This window comes from Brachyistius frenatus, unplaced genomic scaffold (genome assembly GCF_029030835.1).
Source record: "Brachyistius frenatus isolate BFR_SWC_R1_liver_20210118 unplaced genomic scaffold, ASM2903083v1 Contig_121, whole genome shotgun sequence".
NCBI classification, from domain to species: Eukaryota; Metazoa; Chordata; class Actinopteri; family Embiotocidae; genus Brachyistius; species Brachyistius frenatus.
In genome coordinates this window covers 45,001-58,456 of record NW_027210720.1, presented here as the reverse complement: position 1 = coordinate 58,456, position 13,456 = coordinate 45,001, and the positions used below count along the sequence as shown (strand labels likewise).

Here is a 13,456-nt window from a genome sequence, read left to right as displayed (position 1 = left end):
CAATCTGAAACATCAAATTAGAACTGACACAACAATTGTCAAACAGCAAGTCATTAGTATCATTCATTTAAATCTGTTCATTTGTAGCATTGGTGTAAGGCTAATATATTAAACAACGGGTCTGGTTTCCAATGTTTTTTCTGCATGTTTGTGTACAGAGAAAGTTAAAGTCAAAGTTGGATTAATGTCACCTGACACCTACATTGATTTAATAGCGTGCTATTATTATCAAAATGATCTAAAATATTGGCCAAAGATTCAACAGTGTTTACACCTGTCTCCATAGAGGTCAATGTAAAGACTTTCCTTAAACCTGATTCAGGTTCACCTTTTCTCATCTGTTTTGTACTTGATAAATATTGTTTTTAATACTGAGCTGGCTAATCAATATTATGTGCGTTGAGAGCTATAATGTAGAAAATAATTGATAGGCAGTCTAAAAGAAGATTATCAGATTTACTTGTTTTTTTTACACATTTAGAGTTGAAGCATTCTTTTTAACACTTTAGAGACATTTAGCAAAACTTCCCTGACTGTTGTGTTTTGCACCGAGACTTGTTAAACCTTGAAAATGGTCAAACCTGCAGCGGGACTCTGTCACTGAAACTCCATGGTTACCAAAAACATATTGCTCTTCCATTAGTTCGTTGTAGCTAGTTCATGACACATAGCATGTAAGCACGACAAAGCTGGTTCTGCCAGACAATGGCTCACAGCCTCAGTTCTCTCTGCCGTGTTTATTGTCTGTAAACGCTGTTCACAGTCACATATGCTCAGCCGCTGTGACGGGTGATCCAATCATTGATCAGTGTTGGTGGTTCGGTGCAATGACGTTTAAGTCAAGTATTTTTGGCCAGTTTCAGTGCTTAAAGGCTATGCTGCTAGTTTCAAAAGTAACCTGCTGTCTTAACTGAGAAGGATGCAGCGACTAAAAATGATTCCCTATTGAGGGTACCCAGACCCGTATATTCGGGCAGTGTATTTGGGTTTGCTAAAATAAGCCAGGCTATGACAAAGCACCTACTCCCTGCTCATTTATCTTTGTTTCTGCCACTTCGCCACTGTCCTCAGTGAAAGCTGTTTTTTCTGTTGCATCTTTCAGTTTTGATGGCCACTACTACCTGCTATTACGGATGCACTAGCCATGTCACTGTAGTTAAGATTACCTATGGAATATCTGTACACAGGGTTTATAATCCCAATATTTATTTTATGAAAATAGGAAAACAACTAAATATTGCATGTTTATTATCTATCGAAACATCCATCCAAGAGCTGATATCAACCCACCATCTAACGCCTTGTAAAACAGCAAAGAATCTTATATATACAAGTAGATCCCTCCATGGCTGCTGACATTTATTAGCAGCCACCATATTGCTGCAGTGAAGCTGCCTCTCCTACTGTTTTTATTGCTGTTAAGGCAGGAGGTTTATACACAGTAAAATGATCATAACTCACTGAAAATTATTTCCCAGCTGTTTTTTTGTTTTGTTACAAATACCAGATATATCTCAATGATTCAGGGTTAAATAGTTAAATTACTAAATTCATGCAAACATATTTGATTATTGCACACTAAGTAAAATCCAATGTAAGATGCAGTCACTCCAATGTGATTCAAGTTCACTGCATTGTAGCATGGATTCCATTACATATTTTACAATTTTGGAATTTAATATACTTAATAATGTATTTATTAATAATTAATATTACAGTCTTATACAACTGCTTCTACAAATGCTTTTGTCATGTTAATCTTCCTGTATGTTTGTTCTTAGCATATCCCAACAGGCGTTCCATCTGTGTGGCTGTTTCTGAAGAAACAAGGTTTTACAACACAGCGCCCAAGTGCTTCATCACAGCACCGAAGCCGAAGGAACACAAAAAACGATTGCGAGAGTGTGGTGAGGGTGAAGCATGAGGAAGAGAGCGCACAACAGAGAGAGACAGTGCGACGCCATAAGCGAGCTTATCACTGCGATGAAGACAGCCAGAGAGACCATGTGTGATTGTAAGGACACCGACTGGACAACCACTGGAGAACCACCCCACAAAACCCCTTCACATTCAAAGTATTACTCCTCTGATCAATTCTGATCTCTTTTTCCGTATTGCTTATTAATTCCTCATTTATTCAGTTACTTCTGAATTGATAATTATAAATGAATACATAATTTAACTACATCAGATTTTAGAATTACTCATTTGCTTTATAAAACTTTTCTTCCATTATTTAATTTTTCCTGATGGTGGCACTCTTGTAAAGGTCACTGTGTTTTAGTCCACAATCCCAAGGTAACCTTTTAGCAGCTGTTGCTATATGTTTCTCTGGACCAAATTGTTGTATGAACAGACTGTTGGGGAACAACCATGTGAGAACAGACAAAGCAGAGGCTTACATGAAAGACAACACCTGAACAAAGAGACTCGCAGACCCCATCAGCCCAAGTTACAGAGTCAGACAAGAGTCTCTCTCACGACTGTCCAAGTCCGTGTCAGGATACAAATATTATTTCCACACTTCACATAGCTGACTGTATGCTTAGCGCTTTCTCTTTTTCCTTTCTCTTTCTTTTTACAACCCACATGCCTACACATTTACATACATACAAACTCATACAAGTACAACACAGACGGTGTCCATACAGCAACAACATTAAGTTCAGCACTGCTCCACACTGCCCCATTGCTGGGAACGCCATTGAGCTCACTTGACACCCACATGGCCATGTCTCCTTAGCCTTTGTTCATTCACACAGACACAGACACACACTATATGCCACATACTTGTGTATATTGCATGTATATAGCTGTTTCTGGACTGTAAATGAATATGCATTTATTGATTTAAAGTTGATATTGAATAACAAATGACTAGTTCCACTATTAACAGATATGTGTTGATTGATAGTAATATTGATGTTGGATTGATGTTCAGTAAATTTGTCTGTTAAGAATAATATCGATCATCAATTTTGCAAAGATAAGAAAGTCTGTGATTATTTGTTCACATTTATCTTGATAACAGCTGGACTGTGAGGTCAGTGCTTTGATTCACACCTTCACTGTTCAATAAGTTTCAGTGCCTTTCAGATAGTGACACTTATGAGTGAGTATGCCTTTTGAGACTGAAATTACAATTTACACATCATAATTGATAATCAATTTTAATACTTTTATGAATAGTATTAATTCAATTTGTTAAGTAATATGTGGATAATGAAATCTGCTCCTTGACCACAACACAACATTGTCACCCTCAGGTTTTGACACAAAAGTGGCAAAATAAATGTTGTGACAGCAACAAGGATTTTAGAAAAAGAAAACTTGGAAACTAACCTGAAGAGCTTTTCTTTCTACACCACCTGCTATAAGACTGGAAGATAGGCTTTTGTCAGGTGGCTCATGCTTTCATTCCTTTTGTTGTTCAGGTAGAAAGTGGCAACAGCAGCAGCAGAAATATAAAGTAACCCCACACATTGTATTGTGATTGACCTTTTCTGTTCAAATGTTTCTCAGCTGCCTCAATGAACTCACTTTTATCGTGCCTTGGCTGTCGCCTAGGCAACACTAAGTTGAGGCTGCATTCAGTTTAAGTTTTAACTCAAAGTTGAAAATTTAAATCACATGCTCCATTTATGAGGGAGGAAGAAGAAGACAGGAAAAAAGGATTGACTTTTAATATAGCATTGAGTGTACTGTATGTTATACACAGTAGAAGCACAATGCACGTTTCTGAAAGTTTCCCTCTGTAATAGTGTAGTGCTGATACAACCACCATTCTCACAGCCCATGTTTTTTGTGTTGCAGTCATGTTGAAATAATTACAGGGTTATAAAATGTAGTGTTCCTTGTCACTGGCAATACATAAATCACATCTAGTAGACATCTAAATATGTTAGTAAGACCTAACAACTGGTAAAAGAAGTGACATCTTGACCCAGAGTTCATGACCAGCAGAAATGGCCTCGTCACATCGAAGGAGTTGATCCAGCAGGATGGAGGTAAAGAATTAAACCAACAAACAAACAAAAATACAAGATTTGATGGCACTGTACAAAATTAACCAGTAGATAAAGGACACAGCAGTAAAGCACTTGTTACTACAAGATTAGTGGAGTATGTACAAACAGAGACAGCGAGAAAAGAGAGACAGAGGGGAGAGACGGAGAGAAAATGAAAAGAAGGAAAGAATGTATGACAATGAGGAATTGATTAGAGCAACAACAGCGCCCTCAGTTCCAGGGCCGGCAGCATGGCTGAAAATGCTGTTGGATCACCAGGCCCAACAGTTTCAACAGCTTTTAAAACCTATTCTGCAGCATCAGGTGACAGCAGAGCGAAGGGTAACCTCTCGAGTAATGTCTGCGTTGCCAAGCAGTCAAACTTAGTATGTTGTTGCAATCTCTTCTCCGTCAACATCCCAACAGACTCCAGGGCAACCGAGCATTCAGACAGAGGCATGGTCATAGCAGAATAAGAGGTAATTTAGCAGAGTTCACACAATGCAGGCCCTTCCATTACCTAAAACATGCACGACCCAGCTGTGCTATGCAGAGGCGAGCGAATGCCTCAACATCCTGCCACAGCATCCTGCCACAACATGCATAGCTTCAATAAAGGCATATGGCATGCAGGCAACAATGGAAATGAACAGGACATGGTGCGACAACCTCCTCGTGGAGCTTCCAAAGTCAAGCTGGCAACATTTGATAGTATGCAACTGAGGAATTTAAAATGCTGATGGATGCCCCCACACCATAGGGCCACAGCAAATAATCAAGAGTGGATGGAGACCAGCACTTCAACTGCCTCCTCAAAGGTTGAGAAAGCAGTAATCCATCCCTAATCAAGCAGGCTGACTCACCTTGTTTTGTTGCAGGGTACATTATGAGATAGTGTTCAAGGTCACCATCTTGCCATCAGTGTATCCCCACACAGAGTGAGCCACTAGCTTTCAGGAGACCGAGTAGCAGGGAAGACCAATTTTTCCAGCTAAGACAAACAACCAAAGGAGGTTCCTGCTTGCAAATTGAAATGACTTTAAGTAACGTACCGATTCAGGCAGTTGTTGATACTGGGGCAAAAGCCACAATGATATCTGAAGAGGTCCGTAACATGTTTCATATAGAAATACGGAAACCTCTCAGGGAGACCTCTCCCTGGAATCCTGGGGTGGGAAGCAGAATATCTGCCTTGGGTGAACTGGAGGTCTCCCTGCAAAGGCCTCATGACTTAAAAGTGAGAGACCTCATCTACTTAAAGAATGAGACACAAAAAAAGGGGTTTCAGCCTTAAGTTATAAGCTCCCTGGAAAGGCCCATGTATAGTCAAAGCCTACTGCAGCCCTGCACTGTATGAGATCTTGGCACAACGTGAAAAGAAAGTCAGCCACAATTATCTGCTGAGGCACTTTGTCATTCCCCAGTGCCAGGACCCAATCAGGCCACCCAACAAAGCCTCACTGGAATGAAGGCCATGTATACAAACCACATTAGTGACAATGGATGGAACAGATGAGGGTCGGATTCCTCCAGCCAGTGAGGAAGAAAAGGAAAACATCAAGCGTAAGTAGGCCACACTACCCAAACAAGAAGGAGGTACATGCAATGTGAGTCAGATGAACACCACCGCAGACGACCTTCAAAGAAAACTCTTAAGGGAAGAGAAATTCGGACCCCAGTCCATTACCAGGATAGCTGACATGAATGACTGTGCCTATAAGCAAGAAATCCGACATATCTAAGGAACTGTTAATAACTATAATGGGAATGTAAAGGGAACGTTTTGTTCAGTTTAGTATAGGTGTTGTTAGTCCGGATTTTGATGAGAATTGACTGTTCTACATCAGTCATTATGATTAATACATAGTTTCATTACTGGTTATCTATAAAACATTTACTTTAAAAACAACCCAATCAAAGATCTGCAGGTGGATAAAAATAAATTAAAAAAGCCTGCATATTTTTTTGCAAACAAATTTAAGAGAAAGGATAAGAAAGCTTTCTCAAACAAGGCCCATAATTAAACAAAATAGTTGCTCTTTCATTGGATAAATTGATGGATTGTTTCTGCTACCTTGCTCAAAATCTAGGGGTGTGATGTGATTAGACTTTAAACGCTGCAGTTCAAGGTTTTCTAAACACCCGTGGGTAACTACTGAGATCTGATGTCTGGTAAATCAACTATGACTTAATCTCATTCACACACCGCCGCTTGACATCAGATGATTTGTGATTGGACATGGTTCCAGGGACTGACTGCTCGTGCTGCAGAGAGCCGCCAAGACGCTCTGATCAAATATTCTAGAAGAGAAAGGGAGTAGAGCCAATTCTATGTAGTAAGCTCTTTTGAAAAAGACAAACAAGTGTTTATCTCCTTCACAAACCTTGACATCACTGTTCTTATGAATCTGCTTTCACTGTTCATATTATTAGAAATGCTGGTTAATTTACTCAGTGTAACAGCAAAGTAATATTTTGACATAAAGCTGATGGCTTTAAATTAATATGCAGACATATATATAGTAATGCAAGTTCATGAGTGTTAAGACAATTAAATCATCCTGCATATACATTACAAAAAAAAAAAAAAAAAAAAAAATCATTATACTGTGAATTATGAATAAATTATCATACAAGTATGATCTATAGTGACAATCTAACTGGGTCAACTGTTACATACATTTATGTTACCAAAATTCATTCTTAACTTTTAAGGTGCAAGTACAGATAATGATCCAAAGAAAATTACACCAAAAACCTAAATTATTTCCTCAAAGTTGCAGTGAAGGTGTTGTTTTATTTGACATAATGACAGCGGAAACACTAATTTCACTCGAGAATGAGAGAGATCACAGAGAAATGAGGAAATGAAAAACCTTAGACATATTTGAAGATTTTTAAGGATTTGAGGGGCTCTGTATGTAAGAGAAAAAACAACAACTCTTCAGCTCTCCCTAATGTAGAGAAAGGTTGAGTTGCTGGTTAAAGACAGCCTGGATATGCCACACTATTACTCACAGCTTCAGTTTTCATCACTGTAATTAAGGTATGGAAAACCAGTTTACTAACAGGGGTGACAAATCGGCGGCCAGTGTTGTGGGTAAGTACGGTGGCATTAAAGTCAAGCGCTTTTTTCTAAATATCGTTGTGAAAGCAGTAGAGTCACAATGCATACCAATTGGTTAAAGCTGCTCCAATTGTTTCTAAATAAACCCATCGTCTGCACCCAGTAGAATACAACAACCAGTATTATACAACAAGTAGTTCCAACCCAGAGATCTGATTGGTCAACTGTACATCTGGAACATGCTGAAATCAACAGAACAGCATACAGTGCTCATCACTGGAAATATCACTGCCAAATCAATGGCAGTATGTAATTGGAATTGAATGTTCATATAATATGCAATATGATGTTGTTTTTACTTGTTTAGGCTTATTAAATGTGACCAATTTGGTGAAATCAGTTTTAGTTATTAGTAATACCCCATGTATTGCCATGGAAACAGAGATCACACTGACAAAAATGTTTATATTTTGAGAGCGAATTGCCCCACAATAGGAATACATTTTGATTACATATTTCATTTAGTTGGTAACTTGTTGTATAATCGCAATATTACCCTCGATCAGTGATCGTACCAATAATGACATTAGAGCACACCCTGTCGTGTAATAGTGCTTAAGGATGCAACAACTGAAAACGATTACCTAAGGAGTGTGTCTACTAACAAAAAGATATCTTAGTTTTGGACTGTGGTGACCCTGCGCCCGAACCAGTCAAAGTGCTCTTTAAGAAGACGCTCGAAGTCTCCGGGCATGTGCATCTGCTAATTCTTGCCCCTGTGACCTGACCTACTTGTTATATTGCATACATGCATGCACGAGTCAGAAAATATCCACAGTAAGTAATTATAAATTGCAGTTTAATTAAAAATAAATGATTTTGTCATTGCCACGTGGCTCTGTTTGTGTTTAGTGATATTACTCTGCTATAAAAAGGCACATTGAATTCTACAAGTTGTGATAATATTCTGTAGTGTAAGAGGAGCTGGTGGTCCAAATAATTCCAGAAATCACATGAGAATAGGTGATGAAAGGCTGAACTCAGTATCAGCTGGTCCCCTCAGAAACACTCTGCAGATTCCCTTCTCACATCCAAGTGATCTTTTGGTCTCGGGTCTAAGGTTAAAAATTTAAGTTGTGTGGGTGTATTTAGTATTTACCAAAGCATAATGATAATTCACAGTTGGAAACTGCTTCTTAGCAGGACTACATTGCACCAAAACACTCTAAATGGGTGAAAGACTCGTAAAGCAGTCAGCATCGTGGGAGAATCAACCCGTCCCTCACACAGCCTCTTCAGCCTCCTGCCTTCTGGGAGGAGGTACTGCAGCCTCCGTGCAGCTCCTTCAGACTGAGGAGCAGCTTCGCCCATGAGGCTGGCAGGATGCTGAACTCTCTGCCCTCTCTCCCCATTGCCCCATAAAGTCTGAACTTTTGAACTATGGACCCGTATTTGCACTCCATTGTACTTATATATACTGCCGTTAAGCGTCCCTGTGGTTGTTGTCTGTTTTATTGTTTTTATTGTTACATTTTTATACTTTTTTTGTTTTATATTTTTATTTTGCACACCGTGGGTTTGAGAAACAATATGTCAAGCTCGCTGTAATTCAATAAGGAAGGGAAACAATCTATTAAATGATCAGATTGATTTGAAAATGAGGTAAATAAGGGTAAAGGCACCACTATTTATCAAAAATAATACAATTCCATCATGCATTGAGCATTACAACATCTACAGCAAGGTCCAAAAGTCTGAGACCACAAATGAAGGTAAATATATGATTAAAAAGAAGACTTATCTTTCTTTTCTTTTTTTTATGAATACAAAAAAAAAATAATTCCAAATGTGAGAAATGTCCATAAATTTCAGGAAATATCATAAGTCGGTCTCCACTCCTTTTGCTTTAATGACAGCAGCACTTAATAACCCTTGTTATCACAGCATGATCTGAAAATGTCCCAGTGCTTCTTGTGATGTTTGGAATTTTTGGCTTTCTCATTCCTCCAGTGATGCATAAATATTTTGTGAGGGTTGAGGTCAGGTGACCATGGAGGAGAGTCAAAAACAGTCAGCACATCTTGGATCTTTTCGGTTTTCAATAAATTCTTCAAAGCTTTGAGGTGCCTTTGGGCTCTTTATTCTGCTGCTGTATAAAACCTTTTAAGATACAAACTTAAGGGCAAACCGTGTCTCTGAAGAACGGAGTGCTACTTCTCCTTTGTCAGAGTAGAGTTCAGGGTGTTTTGCTACTCTGGAGCTGGACGCCTGCACTGACTCAACACTTGAGTATTCCCTCCACCATTTTTCACTGTTGGTTTTGTTCTGTGGTATCACTCTCTCTACTGTTCGTCTCCTTACATCCACCCTTCTGCTATTACCAGAAAACCGTATTTTGGATTAGTCTATGAAATGGTGGTATGTTTTAGTCCACCCCAAGCAAAGCCCCACTGGTTAGAAAAAAACAAGCTGACTTCCAACACTTTCACCTTTCTGACACAAAACTCATTGGTGAGAAATCTTTTGTTGGAAACTTGAGTCACAACCAAACTTTTCTGACTCAGAAAAATTGGTCCATGCATTCATTTCCAGCAGATTACAGTAATGACCTCTTTGCAGGTCTTCCCAAAAAAGAAAAATAGGTCGGCTTCAGCTCATTCAGAATGCGGCAGCCGGAGTGCTTACTGGGACTCGTGAAATTCAACACTTTACAGTGTAAAGTTTACACGGTAAGGAAAACACTTCACTGGCTACTGGTACAGTATAGAATAGATTTAAAAGTAGTATGCTTGTCTACAAGGCTCTACAAGGTTTAGCTCCTCAGTGCATCACATGTGCTCACTGGCTACAACCCAATCAGATCTCTCAGATCATCAGGTATGTGTCTCCTAAATTTACTGATCAAATCTAAATCATGTGAAGGTGCATTTAGTAACTATGGTGCGATTCTCTGGAAGAAACTGCTTAGTTACCTCAAATTTGCTGCAACTGTCTTCTTTTAAAAACAGTCAAAAATAAAAACATTGCTGTTTTCTCAGACTTTTGGTAGTGAGTGTATGTCTGTGTGTTTGTTTGTGTTGCATGTGGGCAGCACGGTGGTGCAGTGGTTAGCACTGTCACCTCACATCAAAAAAGGTTCCGTGTTCGAATCCGGTCCTGGGCCTTTCTGTGCGGAGTTTGCATGTTCTCCCTGTGCTTGCGTGGGTTCTCTCCGGGTTCTCCGGCTTCCTCCCATCATCCAAAAACATGCACCTCAGGTCAGGTTACCTGGCGCCGCGCTAGTGGCAGCCTGCTGCAGCATCTCCCCCCTGAGAGCCCCCCTGCTGTAGTGAAGACATTTCCCCTCGGGGATTAATAAAGTGTATCAAATCAAAAATCAAAAAATGTCTGTTAAATATAAACATTTTTTTTAAATTGTGTAATATATGTGCATTGTATTGGTGGTTGCAATGTTATTTTATTTATATTGACTATTCGTGCATGTGTTTTCTGACTCATTGGTTTAATGCTGTTGTGTAAAACATATTGAGTTTACCTGTGTATGAAATGTGCCATACAAATAACTTGACTTGACAGTGACACGGATCTGCTTCAGTTTGATTGACGACCTAGAAATAGAGCAGAATCTGAAATGTTGCTTCTTTGATTTTACATGTCAGACCCGCCTGAATGTGCGCTAACTCCTAACAGCAACACTTAAATAAATATTTAAATGAAATGGAACCTGCTTGGTAAAAGGGCTGCTACTATTTGTAAAGGCACTTTAGTTTGTTTGTCCAAAAGCCACACTATGTAATAAATAGGGGACACATCGGTCAAATAAAGAAGACATATGTCAATTTTTTTTTATCTCATTACCTGAATGATAGTGTGTGTGTTTCCTCAGTGTGCTTCAATCACCAGTTAAACTAATTTATGTCATCTTCTGAGCCGATAATGTACCTAGTTTCCTTTTATGTATGTCTTTATACACGAGAAATGCCAAGTCGACTTCTTTTATTTCAATCCTCTGTCATTTTCTGTGTCATTATTTCATGATGGCAAGTAAAAGGAGTTTTCTTCATTTCACATGTGAAATCTGAGCAGAATCATGCAGAATGTGATAAACATGTTGCTCTCAGCAGCTGTAGATTTGACAAAAGCAGTTATAATTTTGAATAAAAATGTACAGAATATCATACCTTCAGCTTGTTATTGGAAAACTGCGTGGCTTTGAAATGCAGGTGGTGTTGGTTGATCAGACTATTGATCAGTGTTGCATCATATCTGTTTGGCATCATGAAAACTGACAGAAGAAATGATCCAAACATGGCCAACATAATCTGGTTCTTTATGAACTTGGAGAAGGCATTTTATGAGCAGCTCTTTACGGATCATCTGCAAATCAAATTGGTTGCCTTAAACTTCCCTATCACACTTTGTTACAGTGCAATGCACTTGACTGTGTCCAGCATCTCACGGGGACACTATCACAACTCTACATATCATTACAGCCAGAGCATCTTAACATCTGCTCTTCCCCATTAACCCCACCTAATGTGGTGAATGAGTAACACCCCCCGCCCCCTCGCCCTCCACCCACCCCTCCACCCTCCCACTCCTTGAGCAAGGCATTTAGCCTCTAATTGCTCCAGTGGAGTGATGAATGAGGAAATGAGATTCAAGAAAGGCATTGCACGTCTGCTCTGACTCTGGTTTGTTCACTTATGCCCTCGTGTGTTGGTGCTCTTGAATAACACAACCATCAATTATAGTACAATAGGAGGGAAAAAGACCATTAAAAACAACCTGAAATGATTTGCACAAACATTTGCAAATGGCACATTTACTTTTTTTTTAAATTAAAAGTACAGAATGTGTTTACATTATATGCTTGCCAGAGGTTAATTGCTGTTAGCATTTTAAAAAGAAACTTGTATAGAAATTCACAAGAATATATTTTAGTTTTTAATTCTTCTAAATTCTATCATTCTATCATTTAGCAGCAGAATAACTGTAAAAGCAGTGGTTGCAACAGAGTTGTGTCTTTCGTTACCTTGGACAAGGATGTGCACTGAGGTGGTTCTCGGTCGACTGCTCGTCTGGACCGCACACACATACTGCCCCTCATCTGTCATGTCCACGTTTTCAATCTTGATGGTAAACTCTTCTTGATTAAGGGTCACCAGACTCACTCTGGGATCCACCGACCACTTGTCTTCTCCGGCATACAGTATGCTTGACCGGTTCAGCCATGCTGTGTGTGTCACAACGTCCCCCTGTGCACATCTGTAAAAGAACAGAAATAAGTTTCACTTGCAGTGAAATAAAGTACATGTGTAATTGACAAATAGGTCACATGTATAGCAAGTATCCTTGCTTGATATAATGTATACGATTGAGCCATTCAAACAGTTCGAAAGCGTAGTTTGTCATCAGGACATTATCAAAACTTTCACATTTCTCAATGATTTATTTTTTCCGTAGTTAGTTTTGAAACTTGATAGCAAGGTTTCAACACGAGTGGGGGGACTAATCAGTGAGTGCAGCTGGTGTTGTGTTTGGTTGAGCTGAAAATGTGCATGCTGTGGTCTCTCCATTGCATGCTGCTTTTCCCGCTGTAAAGATCCGCTGCTGCTTATAAAGGCTGAAACTGTAACACGAGAAGAGAATGTGGCCCGGGTCAGCTGAACACTTTTTTTCTGAAGTAGTCTAAACATAGGAAGCAAGGTAAACAAGCACAATATGTCATGTTTTAATTGATTTATTTGATTTTGTTATCTTTTATATTTTTAAAATTTTTTCAGAAACTTGTTACTTTTTCATTGTAAAAAAGGGTCATTATAGAATATTAGCAGCATAATTCCAGGTGTCGGCTCAATTAGAAAAAAAAAGTGTAGCAGTATTCTGATGCATAACTCTGAAATGGGAAAATAAATGAGAATATGACTAACATTTCATTTATTAGCAATCATGTAAGCTTGCTTGGAATGTTGACAATTTTTCAATAAGCTTAGTAAGTAGACACATTGTACATATGCAAATGCACCTCCTGAGAATTCATCAGGTTTCTTGTGTTAATCCGCCCACACACTTGGTTTGTGACATTCAAAACTGATCGAGACAATGAGCTGAAACTACACTGCTTTGCTCCGTAGCAATTACAACAGATTGATTTCACCAGTCACAACATGCTGCTTTGATACCAGAGCTAGGTCACTGATCTTTGACTGACAAATCTTCGGATCCTGCTGACAAGTACCTGAGCCAAAGCCACAGGAATAAAGCATAACTTTCAAGTGTGCAATGGATAGAAGAAATTCACACGTACAAACTGTGCTTCTGCCTGCCAATTGTCTTTCATCTGAGATTATTTACCTCGAGTAGCCTCGTTTTCTGATGC

General features: G+C 39.1%; 1 protein-coding gene across 1 annotated transcript in view; it reads right to left on the bottom strand.

Moving 5' to 3' along the window:
- The window catches only part of ntm (neurotrimin), a 93,469-nt gene that overhangs the window by 37,264 nt on the left and 42,749 nt on the right, over positions 1-13,456 (bottom strand). The window contains exon 3 of the mRNA XM_069713728.1: positions 12,110-12,342. Within this exon, the coding sequence (XP_069569829.1) occupies positions 12,110-12,342 (233 nt within the window). The remainder of the gene's footprint in view (positions 1-12,109; positions 12,343-13,456) is intronic.